Source organism: Rhinatrema bivittatum, chromosome 7 (assembly GCF_901001135.1).
Source record: "Rhinatrema bivittatum chromosome 7, aRhiBiv1.1, whole genome shotgun sequence".
Lineage (NCBI taxonomy): Eukaryota > Metazoa > Chordata > Amphibia > Gymnophiona > Rhinatrematidae > Rhinatrema > Rhinatrema bivittatum.
Window position 1 is genome coordinate 103,876,159 of NC_042621.1, and position 18,199 is coordinate 103,894,357.

At 41.8% G+C, this 18,199-nt stretch overlaps 1 protein-coding gene across 1 annotated transcript in view; it reads right to left on the reverse strand.

Annotated features, from left to right (window-relative positions):
* CTCF (CCCTC-binding factor) overlaps positions 1-18,199 on the reverse strand; it is a 380,312-nt gene that overhangs the window by 219,929 nt on the left and 142,184 nt on the right. The window contains 1 exon segment of the mRNA XM_029608851.1: positions 17,343-17,521. Within this exon segment, the coding sequence (XP_029464711.1) occupies positions 17,343-17,521 (179 nt within the window).

Here is an 18,199-nt window from a genome sequence, read left to right on the forward strand (position 1 = left end):
CGCTCACAATACAAAACTCTAACCATCCTTCACAACTCCCTACATAAACACAATCACACCTGGCTCGATGAAATGCCTTGTTACCGCTCTTCTGACCGCCCCACAAGAACAACCCATACAGGCACTCTCCACACCCCATCCCTCAAATCAGCACATTCATCTCATACCAGAGGGAGAGCTTTCTCCGTCGCTGGCCCCACCCTCTGGAACTCCCTCCCCACCCTCCTACGCCAAGAGACATCCCTCCACAATTTCAAGAAAGGAGTCAAGACATGGCTTTTCCGACAGGCCTACCCCGACACAAACCAAACTAATGTCTCCCCCCTCAGCTCCTCCCTGCTCGACCTCCCTCCCCCTGCTCCCCCGCCTCTCAGCTCCTCCCTGCTCAGCCATCCACCCCCACTCCCCCCCTCCGCCCAACCTATCCCTATCCCCTCCCCCCCCTTAGCCACCCAACGATCCCTTTGCCACCCGGCCGCCACCAAATCCCCCAGTATTCCTCTTACCCCCAGTACACCTCCAGTATACCCTTAAATAAACTATATCCTAGTGAATACCGTCGCCCAGTTAATGCGGCCGGTTTTTCAACACTTCCTTAGTACTACTTAAGTTAATGGTACCTGTACATATTTTCAACTGTACATAGTTCCTCTATTCTATTTTATTTTATTTTTTACTTCATCTGTCTGCCTTTTTCCCCTTCCCCTCCTCATCCCCTCCCTCACCCCTCCTACCCCTACCCTCCCTCCTTCCCCTTCTCCTGCCTCCCCTGCCTATCCTCCCCCACCTCTCCTTCCCCTATCCTCCCTTATTTTATTACTCCTTTGGTTCATTGTATTATTGCTATTAATGTTATATTGTTTTATTGTATTTCCCGCCTGAGTTCATTGTAAACCGGCATGATGTGCTTCACGAATGTCGGTAAATAAAAGTTAACAAATAAATAAATAGGGAAAAATAACCCATGCTATAATTACACAATGTTGGGTTCCATATTAGGTGCTACAACCCAAGAAAGAGATCTAGGTGTCATAGTGGATAACACATTGAAATAGTCTGTTCAGTGTGCTGCGGCAGTCAAAAAAGCAAACAGAATGTTGGGAATTATTAGAAAAGGAATGATGAATAAAACGGAAAATGTCATAATGCCTCTGTATCGCTCCATGGTGAGACCGCACCTTGAATACTGTGTACAATTCTGGTCGCCGCATCTCAAAAAAGATATAATTGCGATGAAGGTACAGAGAAAGGGCTACCAAAATGATAAGGGGAATGGAACAACCTCCCCTATGAGGAAAGACTAAAGAGGTTAGGACTTTTCAGCTTGGAGAAGAGATGACTGAGGGGGGATATGATAGAGGTGTTTAAAATCATGAGAGGTCTAGAACGGGTAGATGTGAATCGGTTATTTACTCTTTCGGATAGGAGAAAGACTAGGGGGCACTCCATGAAGTTAGCATGGGGCACATTTAAAAACTAATCGGAGAAAGTTCTTTTTTACTCAACGCACAATTAAACTCTGGAATTTGTTGCCAGAGAATGTGGTTCGTGCAGTAGTAGTATAGCTGTGTTTAAAAAAGGATTGGATAAGTTCTTGGAGGAGAAGTCCATTACCTGCTATTAAGTTCACTTAGAGAATAGCCACTGCCATTAGCAATGGTTACATGGAATAGACTGAGTTTTTGGGTACTTGCCAGGTTCTTATGGCCTGGATTGGCCACTGTTGGAAACAGGATGCTGGGCTTGATGGACCCTTGGTCTGACCCAGTATGGCATTTTCTTATGTTCTTAATGCTACAGTTTAGAATTAGATGGTGTGTTTATGGTTATTGATTCCCATTATTAAGGTGTTAGTATAACAATTGGGGGATCTGAGATATTCTCTCGTAGTGTTTTACCTCTCAACTAAACCATCCAGCTTGCTCCAAAGGCTGCTGTATAAAATCTTGCAGTAAATGATTCAAATGATCCATAAACAGAGTGGCAAAGACAAATGTTCACTCTCTTCCTCATCCCAATGGGCTCACTGATAAGTCTGTCCATTGACTAACAGGGGTTTTAAATTGTCAATAAAATTAAGTAGTATACAGCATTTAGAACTGGTGGGCTGCAATGCAGGCATTTTAACATCTAATTCTGAAAGACCTTCTTCCCAAGTTATCCAATACTCTAGGGTCGTATCTTAGGCATTACCACCCAGGAAAGAGGATCTAGGTGTCATAGTGATTAATACATTGAAATCGTTGGCCCAGTGTGCTTTGGGCGATCAAAAAAGCAAATAGGAGTTCTGCATGTCCACATATCACAGACACCTGGGCCAATCTGGTGCTACTAGGACTAATCCCCTGTGGTACTCAATTCTGCAAATGACCCTGCCCAGCAGGGGCCACAGAGGGAAGGCAAATAGCAACTCTTCTTCCAGCCAGGTCTGAACGAGGCATCGATCCCTAGGGACCACTGACCTCTTCTGCGACTGAAAGAATCTGGGAACCTTCGTATGGTAAGATACGGCCAGCAGTTAGATTGGATGGGAGACCCCAAACATCGATCAGCTGCTTAGAAAGTCGCTCTGACATTGTCGTTTTACTGCAATTGTGGGCGGCCCGAGATCATCTGTAGATGTATTTCCACCCGTTCCATAAGGAGATCTATCTCCTGTGATACTTGCTGGCTCTTGGTTCCAACCCTGGCGGTTGATGTAGACTACAGTCGTTGCATGTCCAACATTACACAGACCGCTTGACCTTGGAGTCTGTGGCTAAATTGTAGACACGCCAATCTGACTGCCTTGAGTTTCCAGGCGGTTGATGTTCCAGAGGGCCATTTCCTCGGTCCCAATGTCCCTGGACAATCAGTTCCTAACAGTGAGCTCCCCAGCCTTGCGGTGACCTCTGGACTCCTCTCCCAAGGGATGCTGGGAGCAGTATGCAGATGAGCCTTCTGGTCCCTCTCTACTGCATTACAAGGAATACCATTCTTAACTTATAATAGAGGACTAGGGTAATTTTATGTATTTATTTGTTGAGTTTTATATACCGTCATTTGGTAGAGCCATCATAACTGTTTACAAAGTCTACATTTTTCTTAGCAGTTGTGCAACAGTCTAACAATGTGAACATTTACAGAAATAAACATATCGAGTCCAGAAAGCATTATTAGGTTGGATGAGGAGGGTATGCAAGATGAGAGTTCATTTGAGAGTTGGGATGATCAGACGTATGAAGGTCAGTGTAGATTTTGCGAAACTGTTTAGGTCTTTATGAATGTTTTTAGGTTGTGCTGGGTTCTCAGGACTTTAGGTAGGGGGTGTTCCAAAGTTTGGGGGAGGCAATGGAAAAAGGCTCTCCTCTCTTGTTGCTGCCAGATGCGCATCTTTGATGGGGGGGGGATGTTTAGGTAACCTGAGTTATTAGCGCATAGATTTCTTGGAGGATTTTGAGGAATTATGTTTAGGGTGTTTAGACCTTGATGATCCTTGTTTAGAATTTTGTGAATGATGGTCATTGATTTGTAAGCAATACGTGCTGTAATAGGGAGCCAGTGAAGTGAGGTCAATATGGGCGTTATGTGTTCACTTCTTTTTGTTCCTGTTAGGACTCTGGCAGCTGAGTTCTGCAGTATTTGGAGTGGTTTGAGGGATGAAAAAGGTATTCCAATTAGTAAGGAGTTGCAATAGTCGAAGGTGGAGAAAAATAAGTAGTTGTAGGACAGTTCTGAAATCGTAAGGGTTGAGAAATGGTTTCAGATGTCTTAGGGTTAGGAGTCTGTGGTATCGTTCTTTAGTTTTATTTGATATGTGGTTCTTGAAAGAAAGTTCTTTATCGATGATAATTCCAAGGTTCCTGATGTGGGTGGTAGGGAGTATAGATATCATTTGTTTGTCTAGTATTGTCAGGGGTGGTGGAGTTGGATTGGGTTTTTGTCCATGAGTATTATTTCAGTTTTGTGGAAATTGATTATGAGTTTCAGAGAATTTAGGAGATGTTTGATTGAAATAAGTAGATCTGAGGTTTTCTTGTAGGTGTCTTCGATCGAATTTTGTATGGGAATTAGAAGCTGAATGTCATCAGCGTAGAGGAAGTGTGTGATTCCATATTCTTTTAGTAGTTGGCAGATGGGGAGAAGGTATATGTTAAAAAGGGTGGTGGATAAAGCTGATCCTTGAGAGTCTCCAGTGTTGAGGTTGATCATTTTTGATGGGGTTGTTGTTGATTAATACTTGGTATGTTCGATCAGATAGATAGGAAGAGAACCATTGTAAGGTGGTGCCAGTTAAGCCAATTTGGGTTAGTCGCTCCAACAGTGTATTATTGTTTACTGTGTCGAAGGAGGCTGAGAGGTCAAGGAATATGAGCTAGTATTTTTCACCTTGTCAAAGCCTCTTATAATAATGTCATTTAGGAGATGAGGAGGAGAGATTCGGTGTTTAGGTTTTTCTAAATCCATAGTGGGATGGAGGGTAGGATGCTGTTTGTCTCAAGATAGTCTCAGTTGAGTGGTGTACGACTTTTTCAATGGTTTTTGGCTATGAACGAAAGATTTGATATGGGGCGGTAGTTGGTAAGGATTTCAGGATCTAGGTTTGATAACCAGATTTGAGGCATTTGGGGGCAATTACCTTCGGTCAGTGATAAATTGACAAATTTGGTGATGGTTTTAGATATGGTAGGTTCAATTGTTTTGAGGGTTGTTATTGGGATGTTCTCTAATGGATGGCTGGCAAAGTTCATTTTATTTATTATAGATTGAATTTCAAGTGTGGAGGCGGTATCACAAAGTTTGACCATGATGAGGTTATCTTGTTGTTAAGTTTGGTGTTCTGGTTGTTGGTTATGTTGGATTGGATTAGATGAGATATTGTTGTTGTTGAAGAAATCAGCAAAGTCATCGCTTCCATGTTTGGTACATGTAGACTCTTGGGTGGTTTTAGTAAGTTTCTGAACTATTGCGAATAACATTCTGGGGTTATGGTGAAATTTGGAGATTTTGTTGGAGAAGAATTCCTTTTTCGCATTGTTGATGATATTTTTATATTGAGCTAAGTTGTTCCGATAATTGTTTAGTGTGGTTGTATTTTTGTTTTTCTCCATTCTCTTTCTTTTTTTCTGAGTACACGTTTGGCAGTTCTGATATTTTTGTTATACCATTGGTTGTTGTGTTTGGGTTGTTGTTTAGTCTTTGTAATAATGGGATTGATGTCTGCTACTTTTTTTGTGATATTTAGCCATGATGAAGTTGCATTCTCGGAGTTAGATAGATTAATGTTGTTTAATTCGGATTGAAGAGTTTTTTGTAAAAGTTCTGTGTTGAATGGTGGACGGTAGGATATCTTGTTTGGGGTGATTTGAGGAGCTTTAAGGTTGAGGTTGGTATGTAAGTTAGCTTGGATTAGGTGGTGGTCAGACCAGGGTATCTCTGTGGTGTGAATAGAGTTGTGATTTCCAGATTTCAGTGTTGACAAGATGAGGGTCAATTGTGTGGCCTGCTTTCGAGTTGGAGATTGGATTATTTGTTCTAGATTTAGAGTTGATAGTGCATCAATGATAGTTTGGCAGGTTTTTTGAGTGGGTGGGTAAGTTGAAATGTATGTTGAAGTCACCAAGTATGATGATGGGTTTGTTGAGGGAGATGTTATTCATGATATATTCCAATTAGAGGGGAGCAGTTTTAGTTCTATTTATGAGAAAGTGAGGGTACACTTTAATACGTCTTGGAATATTAGCTGTATATCTGACCTAGGTTTTATGCTTGGATTGTCCAATCGAGCAGAAGGGATAATCACGGGCTCAATGCCGCAGTACCTCATAATTCCCTTTAATTTTACTTAATCTCATTTAAGGAATAAGGAGAATTCAAGGAAAGTAAACCTCATCAACATCCTACGGTTTTTCCTAGTCATGGGTTGAGGGGGGGGGGGGGGGGGGGGGGGGGGGGGGGGAGGTATATATACATACAAAGGGACTTAGTATAAATGAGTCAATGATTCACTACAATGGTGTTTTTTTCTATTCTGATTCTTGAAGATTCTTTTTCGTTCAGAAAGATGACTGTACCTGTTGATCTGTTATGGAATGTTTACATATGTTTTATATTGTGTTTCTTTGATGACAAAATCAATAAACATATTTGCTACAAAAAAAAATTGTTATGCACACAGATTTCGGGGCACCTACACGGGATGTGGCAAGGCGCACGCACAGCCCATGTGCCCGGCCTTACCTGTATTCTGCACTTAGTAGGTTGTGCGTGTATGTACGCACGCAACATTATGCCCACAGCAAATGCGCAGAGCTGAAGCACTGCACGTACCGACATTCATGGAGGGCAATACGGCACACACAAAGATGTGCGCAAGATGGCGCTGCTGCGGCCTACCGTATGGTGTCGACCAAGTCTAAAGTGGGACCTAGCCCACTGGGGAGGCGCTCAGCCCACTCGGAAGCTCACTTCCCCTTATCCCGACGGTATCAGGAACATCACCGGTATTGCACGCCAAGCTAGGAGACTGGAGGAAGTCTTACCGAAACCCCTCCAACTGTTTCTGAATCAGGAGGCTTATCTGGGCTCAGCGCTTACCAGCTGAATACAGAGATGGTCTCCAGCTGCAGGGCGAGAGGGCTTTGGCCGTCACCACCGCATTCGGCTTCCTGCTTTGCTTCCTTAAGCAGCAAAGTCCACGCTGGTAACCGGCTATCGAACCAAGGAAAACTTCTGAAGGATCTGGAAAACTGCCTCAGGGATTCCCAATTAGGGAGGAACCTTTAGTTATCACCAGAGGAGAGCGGGGCTCATTTTTTTCTGCAATTTAAATGTAGAATTTCTCCTTCCAAAAAGTACAGCAATCCCCATAGTGTGAGGTACATCCACCATCTGCTGGAGACAGAGAAATACTGAAGGGCTGAAGTCACTGCAGGGGTGTATCTAGGGTATGGGTGTCCAACTCCAGCCCTCGAGGACCGCAAACCGATCTGATTTTCAGTTACCCTAATGAATATGCATGAGATAAATTTGCATGCACTGCCGCAATTGTATGCAGATCTGTCTCATGTATATTCATTAGAGATATCCTAAAAACCAGACCGGTTTGTGCTCCTCGAGGACTGGAGTTGGACAACCCTGATCTAGGGTGATGTCAGCTTTGAAATCTGACTCCATCTCCATCTACTGGCAGGGAAGCATAACCCATTCGTCCTGAGTCCACCTGGCTACATATTAGGAAATTCAGCACTGACCCCCCCCCCCCCACCTACCACCACCTGGTGCAGTAGCTGGGCTATTCCACATCTTAAGTATGCTGAACTCTATATCTGAAATCCAGTTCCCTGGCTACCAGAGGACAGGATGTCGGATTCTCCCACATTCTTGTTTGTAGAACCCATATGACTGAGTGCACCAGGATTGCTGTGGACTTGAACAGTTTCCAGAATCCTAAGAAGTCTGAATACCTCAGTGTGGGGATCCTTATAGTTGTTAATTCCTAACACCTTAACCAGCTTGTTCAAGAATTTGGAGTACGAGAGGCCTTTAGAGGCAAAGTGTGTTCCAGCGGATCAGGTAGGGAGTCTAAGGGAATCCCTGTAGACCCTCTTTCAGTGTCCAACCCATGACCTCAATCATGAAGGCAATCAGTGTGGGGAGCTCTTTGTCATCTCAAAGGTGAATATTTTTGAGGCATGCTCTAGACCATGATGTTCCGTGCTTCCTTCTCAGACTGGCTATATTCCTCTGCAGAAAGATGATTGGGGGCTAGGTCCCACCACTGATGCTTCTGATAGGCATTCCTGATCATGGAGGAATCCCTTGAGGAAACAAATCTGAAAATCTGGGCAGGAAACTATGAAGGGTACATCCTCCATGTCACTAACTGCCAGCGAGGCAAAGAAAGACTTAACCAACTCCACTGCCTGGTCTATGGGTTGCTGTGTCCTCTGAACAATAGCTGAGAAAGAGACTTCCTCTTCTGAGTCCAATATAGGCTCATTCTCTTGAGATGCACCCAGTGAACTCCAGGAGGGAGCCCCTTCCTGAGTCAACTGAACTAGTAGATATATGGCAACCAGAGGCAACACAGAGCACATCAGAACTAATGTCTCCAGGCAAAGTCCTTGCTCAAGGAGACGAGAAGTATGTCGAGATGGAGGTAGCTAAGTGTAGTCAATCACCATCAGGACCTCTAATCCACCACAAATGTGGAGTGCACTGAAGGGCCAGGGGACCAGTGCCCCAATTGTGCCTGGGTTCAGAGCACTAATGAATCCAATAGCTGTGTTGACGGATTCAAAGCTTGATGCATACAAGGACTTTAGGTCCATGGTCCAATGTGCCAATGGCTCCCCGATGACAGACACTTCAACGGCACCAGGACCCATTAAGACCTAAGCTTCAGCATATCAGCTCCAAAGCACGTGCTTCTTTTCTTATTCATTGATGAGTCTTGCATGTCCTGAGGCGGACTTGCAGACCCTTAGTCATGGCACTTCCACGCTTTGCTAGACCTGGTGAAGCAGCAGATTCAAAATCCAACATCACAGAAGGGGGAACTTTGCTTGAGGAGCTCCTGTTCAACTCTGCATGGAAGGAATTTGAGAAGGCCCCACTCAAGGAACAATTACTTTTTAAATTTATTTTTTAAGTTTTAATCATTTATATGATATAAAACTAAGAAAATTCGAATACATTTAAGGAAAGAAATAAAAAATTAAATACATATCTTAATTGAACAAAGTCCACATCAGTGGAGACCGTAGCTTCTCTGAAACAAAATGCAGTACAATTTAAGTGGACCTATCTAAAATAAAGGTTTCCACATGTGCTGGATGAAAGAAAATAGATGTATTCCCCTGATGTTCAACTAAACATTTACAGGGGAATTTTAGAAAAAAAAAAGTGGCTCCTATGGTGACAACCCGAGATTTTAGATTCAAAAACGCTTTCCTCCTATATTGTGTTTACCTACAAATATCGGAAAACCTTGTATAGCATGGCCACAAACAAGAATTTTTATACTTAAGGAGCTTTTTCTTCAACAGTATTTTAGCCTTGAAGAAGCAAGAAGATAATACAAAGTGGAATGAGTAGCAATACTGTCAGAAGATGTCTGGAGAAAAAGGGAAATATCTGAACTATAAAGCTAATACAATGAGTTTCACCTTCATTCACTGCTACTTCTTTTTCTTGTCTGGAATATAATAAAAAGTTAGATAAAGTTTTTCCTTATCAGAAGAAAATTAAAGAATTTCAGTCACATACTTTTAAAATAATTCTAAAATCAGACAAAAGATGAGTCTTAGGAAAATTCAAAAGCCGTAAATTCTTAGATTTATCTATTTTCCATTTGTTCACACTTATAATGGGAGAGTCAAATTATCTTTATACCTCATAAAATTGAAGACTACTAAGAAGTAATATTAGATTGAATACCCAAATTACTATTAATCTGTGCTTGTCTAGTATCAACCTCCTTTAAATTTAAAGAAAGTTCTGCTATAAAAAGGCAAGTTGAAAAACAGAATTAGAAAACAGATGTCTCTATGCATGCTACTATTCTCCAGACATCTTTCAGTTATTTCCAATGGTTCCAATGCCGTCATGGCCCCAGCATCTAAGCTAGGGGGCACCACTGGAGATGTACTGTAAAAACAGTTCCAGTAGTTATTACATGAGAATCATTAACCAAGATGGATCCTCCCTCAGACCCCAGTCACCAAGGACTCCATATTACGATTCGGATCAGCCACTGGATGGAGTAGAAGATAGGTTCCCAACTGCAGATCTTTCATTAATGCCCAAGGGATTAGCCGGGGTGATCTTCCCGCTGGACTTAAGAATTACATTGTCCAGTTCTGTGCTCAAGTTACCTTGCAGCGATGAACTGGACCTTATGACATGCTGATCCTAGGGCCCTGTAATGGAAGTTGAGCTCTGAAATGAAAAGTTTTCCCCTTCATTTTTCCATAACACACACAAGGGGGGAAGGGGGGGGAAATCAGGCATAAGGAATGCACCCCTTTCATTAAGTAGGCCCTGGTGGTCAGTTGACTCGAAACTCATGGGTGGCCAAATGAGGCTTGCAGCACTCCCAGGCAGGATCAGAGATTTGGGAAAGCTGCTGTCCTGATGACTGTTTTTTTAAATCAACCTGTGAAGTTCTTCCATCTTTCAGGCTCTGTTCCTCTGAGACCTCAAAGACATCCAGCCACAGTCATCACAGTTAGCTGCATTGTGATTTGGCCTCAGACATTTATAACAAATGTCGTGGACATCTGCGATAGACATCTTCTGGCTTCACATGCAATCGTTGAAGCCACTGGGTGTGGTCTTCTTGAAGGCTGGATATGATACACGATACTTTAAACATTGAAAAGTGCTGTTGAGGGGCTGCCAAGGCAGCAAGGCAACTCTCAAAGCAAGTTGAGATCAAAAAAGAAACTATGAAATATCAACAGTAGAGAAAAAAAAGAGATTAGAAATACATGAAGGAGTTAAAAAAAATAGGACTTAAAGGGTTTCACAAGGCAGCACACAAATGCAGAAGAGAAGGGTCCATTCATTGCTGTTGAATAACATCACCTGAATGTCATTACTAATTCAGCTCTGCTCAGAGAAGTTATCAGAAACAGGCTAAGTAAGGGCTACCTTCCAACCAAAAGGGAAAAAGCAAGTTTGCATACCGTAAACTGTATTTTCCATAGATAGCTTAATGAATTAGTCATGACATGCGGGTGATGTCATCCGGCAGCACCAAAAGACTCTACTCTCCTAGCTGGTAGAGCACGTGTGGGCATTGCCTCATGAGCCCTCTCAGTCAAGTGCAGAGCTGAATTTAGCTAGGTAGTTGACTCTCCAGGGAGACAAGTGGGTATTTAGCATGCTAATTCATCCTATCTACAGAAAACAGTTAATGGTAAGGCAAACTTGCTTTTCCATTTATAAGCAGGGCTAAATTAACCGTAACACGTGGGAAGTCCCAAGCTGAGTGTAGTAGCAGAGCATTTACAGACCCCACTGTGGAGAGCAGACTATTGGGTGAACAGGCTACACAAAACTACTTGTCCGAATTTGTCACTCTTTGAGATATTGTCCAGACAGTAATGGGACCATATTGCAGCTTGGCAGATGTCTTCAAGGAGGTACCACCTGCAGATGAGCAATGGAAGAGGCCATAGTTCTAACCTGATGAGCTTTGACAAGAGTCTGTAATTTTTAGGCCACTATCCAGTTAAACAATGTACATTTAGTGACTATGTCCAATCTGTTAAGATTGTAAGATATGAAGAGCTGACACCTTCTCTTGTATTTATTTATTTATTTATAGATTCTTTTATACCGCGGTACGTATAGTTATACATCACCTCGGTTTACAGATAAACAATAAATTAGCAACAGCTTTACATATAACAATTTAACAGTAACACAAATAACAGCTACAATCTTTACAGTAATAACGGGGTTCAAATGTAACATGCTAACTTCATTAACTATAATAATCATAATATATTAAAGTTCAGGTATTACGCAGGAGCAATAAACTGCCGAAGGCCAAGTCCAAAGTCACATAAAAGTCACACAAAAGTCAATAAACAAACGTTGAATGGAATGGGGGGGGGGGGGGGGGGGGGGGGTAAAGATTAGCAGTATGAAAAAAAACAAATGGATAGAGGAAGCACATGATGCAGGTAAGAAAGAATATGGGATAGCTGAATTTTAGGTTAGTTATTAATCATTGAGAAGGCTTGTTCAAACAACCATGTTTTAAGGTTTTGTTTGAAAGTTTTGTGACAGGATTCAAGACGCAGGTCCAACGGCATGTTGTTCCAGATATTGATACCAGCTATGGAGAATGATCGGTCTCTGGTGGATACGTGTTTGATGTGTTTTAGCGGATGTGCAGCTAATTTCGCTTGGTGAATATTTCTAATTGGTCTGTTGGAAGTGTGAAATATAAACTGATCCGAAAACCATTGCATCTCTTGGTTGTGAATTGATTTGTGGATGAGTGAGAGAACTTTAAAAGTAATCCTGTAGGAAACGGGTAGCCAATGTAGGAACATGAGTGCTGGTGTAATGTGTTCATGTCGTCGAGTGTTAGTAAGTAACCGAGCCGCGGCATTCTGCAACATCTGTAATGGTTGGATTGTGTTTTTTGGGAGACCCAGAAGTACTGCATTACAATAGTCAATTTTTGGTAGAATTGTGGCTTGTAACACAGTCCGGAAGTCCTGAGAATGTAATAGTGGTTTAATTCTTTTCAGTGTGTGTAACTTGAAGAAGCCACTCTTAATTGTGTTCGAGATAAAATTCTTCAAGGAGAATTGATTATCAATCATTACCCCAAGGCTGCGGACATGCTTCAGCTTGCAATGGTCTGTTGTAGAGGTAGTTGAAGGTGAAGAGTTAGAGGTGGTGTTCTTGTGTGTTGTAATGAGGAGTTCGGTCTTGTTGGTGTTGATTGCAAGAGAGTTTTCCATGAGTAGATTTTTTATTTCCGCCAGTGCTGATTCCCAGGTTTTCATGGCATTAGAAAGTGAATCATTGATGGGGATTATGATCTGTACGTCGTCAGCGTATATGAAATGACGGAGATCCTATTTCATCAGTAGTTTACAGAGCGGGGATAGATACACGTTGAACAGAGTTGAAGAAAGGGAGGACCCTGGTGGAACACCTTGTGATAGATTTCTAGGTTTTGAAGTTTGGTGTCCCATCTTGACACTGTATGACCTATCTTTCAGGAAAGATTGTATCCAGGATAAGGCAGTGCCGGTGATGCCAATTTGTGAAAGGAGAGAGAGAAGGGTCATGTGGTTGACAGTGTCAAATGCTGATGAGATATCAAGAAGGGCCAGAAGATAAGAGTGACCAGTGTCAAGGGATTTTAGAATGGAGTCTGAGAGGGACACAAGCAGGTTTCAGTGCTATGATTCTCCTGAATCCGTATTGTGAAGGGAAAAGCAATTGATTTTCGTCTAGAAAGTCAGTTAGTTGTTTGTTGATGACTTTTCTAGGAGTTTTGATAATAACGGGAGGTTCGATACTGGTCGATAGTTAGCCGGTTCAGAGGGATCCAGGTCGGCTTTTTAAGGGTAGGCTTTATTATGGCATGTTTGAGTTTGCGTGGGAAAAACTCCCTCTGTAATAGATTTGTTGATGATGTTAGAAATCGCAGGGGGCGATTCTAGAAGGAATGGCAAGTAGTGTTTTAGTTGGCATGATATCAATGGGGTGTAAGGCTGTTTTGATTTTTTTTAGAATTGCTTCAATTTCAGAAGCAGAGGAAGTTTCAAAGTTTGAGAGTGCGGGTGAAGCACTTGGGGTGCTTGTGGGTGAAAGGATTACTGGTCGATATTGAGAATTAAAACGAGCCATGATATTTGAAATCTTGTCATGGAAATAGGAGGCTAATTTCTCACATTTATTTTCAATCTCATGTTCAGGGTGAATGTTAATTGAAGGGGAGATTAAATTAGAAACGTATTGGAAGAGGGCACGTGGATTAAACTGGTATTGATGAATTTTTGTTGAGTAAAAGTTTTTCTTAGCTTCATCAGTTGATTTACGATACTTGTGGAGTAGTGATTTGAATTTTTGTTGCTGAATTGAATTTTGGTTTTTGAGCCATTTCTTTTCCAGTTTACGAAGCTCGCGTTTCATATTTCTGAGGTCAGTGTTGTACCATGGTTTCCTGTCTTCTAGAGGACGCATATAAAGAGCAGGTAGTAAAACACTGCATGGAGCGGCAGTAGCCACAGAGGCATTCACGGAGCGGGATGCCAGTGGCCAGTGGTAGGTGTCCACCTTCACAGAGTAGAAGGATGAAGGGCATCCATCTCCCAATTAAAAAAAAAAAAAAAAAGAAAAAAAGAAAAAAACAGGGATGAGTTCATGGGCTATAGGTATTACCAATTATTAGGCTTTTCAATATTTGATGATAGTTAATGTGACTTTCAAGGCATACTTCACTTTCAATGCATATCCAGCATAGCTCCCTGCTTCAATGACAGGGGAAAAGAAAAACTGATACTTCACACATTTCCAGCATTGCCCTCTGCTTCATGGCAGAGAGCTATGCTGCCGCTTACCCAACTAATCAAACTTAATATTTCACTTGGAAGCAGCTCCATCACTGCTCTCTACATTAATAGTGGGGGTGAAAAGGGAATTAGAACATAAGGTTACTAAGAGCCAAGAGAAACAGTTAAGTATGAGAAAAATAAGTGTAAGGCTTGCTGGGCAGACTGGATGGACCAGTTGGTCTTCTTCTGCCGTCATTTCTATGTTTCTATGTCTTTCTTCTCAGAGTTGATCTCTTTAGTTATTAGCGGACAAAGTCGATTGGCGATGCTGCTGGTGAGATGATGCCAGGACATACAGGCTGAGTTGGCATTGGAGAGATCTAAATTATGGCTCTCTTCCGTTATGGCTTCAATGATGTCTTCTATTTGACATTTCTTCCTAAATTCGATAGTTTTGTTTTTACGGTATGTCGAGTGGAAATTATTATTCACTGTGCATCTAGTGTCTACTCGGTAGTGGTCCGACCATGGTATGGGTGTGCATTGAGGGGGGTTTGATAGTATAAGGGAGTTCGTGAATATCACATCCAGTGTATGGCCTGCATTATGAGTTGGGCCTGTGACAGCTTGTTTAAATCCCATGGCTTTAAAAGTAGAGAGGATTGCTTCACAAGCTGGTGTAAGGGGGGAGCGGTCAAAGTGAAGGTTTAGGTCACCTAGTACAATAGTAGGTATGTTGATGTTGATATATTTAGCAATATATTCCGTAAGCGATGATGGGTTTTTTTTCCAATATGCCAGGGGGTGCGTAAATTAAGCAAATTTGGAGGTTGCTTGATTTAAATAAACCAATTTCAATCTTGTGTGGTGGAAGGCTGTGCTGAAGAGAGAGTTTGAAATTCTTCTTTGCTGCTAGTAGAAGTCCCCCTCCTTTCTTTTTGGGTCTTGGTATAGAGAATAAATCGTATGAGTCTGTAGGTAATTGGTTTATTATGGAGACGTCTGTGCTTTTAAGCCATGTCTCTGTTATTGCACATATGTCAGGTGACTCATCTGTAAGAATATCCCCTAATAGAATGGCTTTTTTTAGTAGTGATTGTGTGTTCAAGTAGGAGGATGGAGAAAGTCATTAATCCCATGATTTGTGTGAATGGGGAAGTCATGATTGGAATGAGTGATCTGTAGCATGGATTGACAGTCTTCGTTCTCATGGTATTGGAGGTGAAGTTAGAGTATTTTAGAACTGGTATGTGTGAGGCGAACATGATAATTATTGTGTGTGTTTTAGTACTATTGATATTAATATGGATCACTGTCTGTGAAAGTTTGGAAGATGGCAAGTCAGACTGTGTGCGAGACTATTTATGGGTTTGTTCAATTGTTGAGTGAAAGGAAGGTGGTTGACTGTTGCTGTTTGAATGCAGTGTAGAAAGTTGGTTGCATCAAACTTAGGTGACTGCTGAGTGCCGAGAGGTAGTTGTCTGGTGCTGGTTGATTGCTGGATGAATGCTGCGTGTTGGAATTTGTAGACTGTTGTTGGTTGATTGTAATGTTAAAAGCAGGAATCTTTAAAAGTTAGTTGAATGCTGAATGTTGGAAGATGTTGTCTGGTGTTGGATGTCTGGTGTTGGTTGAGTGCGAGGATTGGAGGTATGGAGTGTTACTGCTTGTCTGCTGACTTGAGCATTGGTTTTAAGGACGTTTGTTGTTTCATCATTGGGTGCAGTTCTGGGAAATTGTTGCTGGTCGTGGGGGAGAGATAAGTATCCTGGTATCAGACAAGCAGGAAAGGCAAATGTTTCTACCGGCCTGTGTTTGATGAAATTATATGTGACTACAGAATATGTCACTATTAGCGTTTAGAGCGCACGAAGGCAAAGGCTCTTGTGCAATCTAGCATATGAAGGGACTTTTTGCGTATGGCCTCGGGAAGAAGGTAGGCAATACGATGGCCTGATTGTTATGGAAAGCTGATACGACTTTTGGTAGAAACTTTGAAAGGATGCAGAGCACCACCCCACTGTGGAAGAATTGTATATATGGTGGATAGTGAACTAATGCTTGAAGTTTGCCGACTCTTCTACTTGATGTTACTGCTACAAGAAATACGGTAAGCAGATAAGGCTTTGAGATGTACTCTGCACAGGCTGGGGGGAGTTTTTGAAGAGCTCCTGCTCAGCTCTTTCCCTGACAATGTAGAGGAGGCTGCACTACAAGGACCTACATCTTGACTCCAGAGAGTTTTATACAGTTTTTTGATACAAGGCACCCCGGACCTCTGCGAGCACAGAACATCTGTCAACAGGTATTGCAGTTCTTCTGGTCTTGTTTTGGACTGAGGCATTGGTAACAATTTGTAGCCATTGGTGAGGGATGTAATCTTTTCCATAGATACAACTTTCAAAATCGCTCACTGAATTTGATAGTTGATTTCTTCTTCAAGCCAGACATGGTGTAAGAGAAGGCCACGTTTTTCTTTTTTTTTTTTGGAGCACTGAAAATTGCTATTGTGGGGCTGCAGAGGCAGCTTTATAAGAAAAAACTGAAGGAAAAATATCAAATTGAAAAGGTTTTAAGGATTTTTTTTAATTATTATTTATTTATTTATTTTTACAGAAAGATCCCACAACTATGCTGTTCTCAGACAAAAATGACTGAGGAGACTCACAAGACAGTTCCCACACATGCTGGGTAGAGCTCAAAGCTCTATTATCTTGGAGACCCGAGTCCACTCAGTGCCAGATGACATTACCCCACATGTAAGGGCTAATTCAGCCTTATCGATGGAAAATCTTAGGAAATATTTTTTACAGAAAAGGTAATGGATGGATAGAACAGTCTCTAAGTGAAGTTAGTGGAAACAAAAATAGTATCGGAATTCAAGAAAGCATGCAATAAAAAAAATACAGGGGATCTTTTGAGGGAGTGATGGAAGTTGTAAAGTTAAATAAGCTGTACAGGTGGGCAGACTAGATAGATCATATGTTTTTTTTCTGCCATCACATTTCTATGTTTCTATGTAACTTAATTGGATATCTATGAAGTTGAAAGTTATCTTACCATACAAAGCCAGATAACTTTAAAACTTAACAAGTTATATTCAAATGTTACCAGTCAGGTTTTTAAGCTATCCAGCAACTTGTAGATCGACAACTTTAAGTATATATTAAGCAGGGTGTTACCTGCTGAATATCCAAAACTAATCCAGCCTACTTTAGCCAGATAACTTGACTGCTCACCAACTTATTTTATATGCCTCCCTAAAAGGCTAAGGCTTCATAGTGGCCTGAAACAACAGGTTGAACAGCACAGATCACTGGAGTATAACACTTGCTTACCTGTGTGAGTGTTTAGATGATTTCTCAGCAATGTTACTGTCCTAAAAGCTCTACCGCACAAATGACACTTGTGTGGCCTTTCATCAGTGTGGCTCTTCATGTGACGGTCTAAGTTAGAACGCCGTGGACAGGTATAACTGCAAAGCTCACACTGGAATGTCTTCTTTACACCTGTCAATAAAAGAAATGCCATGCTAATTAATGAATGGAAATTAGGACCATTGATTCTTGCATTAACCTAATGACTGATTTTGCATTGTTGCTGTCTGTAGATATGGTCAATAAGGAGAAATTACTACTTATCTGATCATTAAAGAAAAGGAAATTAAGACAGGTTAATCCACACCAGTAGGTTGTACACCCCTACCAGCAGATGGAGAAGGAGCAAAACCGACTTCACAGTATATATCCCTGCACCGACATCAGCCCGCCAGTATTCTCTTCAAAAGTCAACCGTGGACAACTAAACAATACATGAGCATAACTATTAACCGAGGGCTTGATTAACTGGATCTGACATTTACTAGTAAGCCCTGAAGACACAGCCACTAAGGAGTACAATAGCACCACCATCTGGCAGCCAAGGGTGGGAAGGTGGATTAACCTGTCTTCATTAAAGAAAATGAAATCATTAAGAAGCAATATCTACTTTCTTGCATTCAGACAGGTTAAGCCACACTAGTGAGATGTACTAAAGCTACTGACATTGAGAGGCTGCCTGCAGTCCGAACACCACCACACACGCGAAGACTGCACATCCAGACGGTAATGCCTGGAAAAGATGTGTAAGAAGGACCACACTGCAGCTCGCAAATCGACGGGAGATAAACTAATCTCTGCCCATGACAT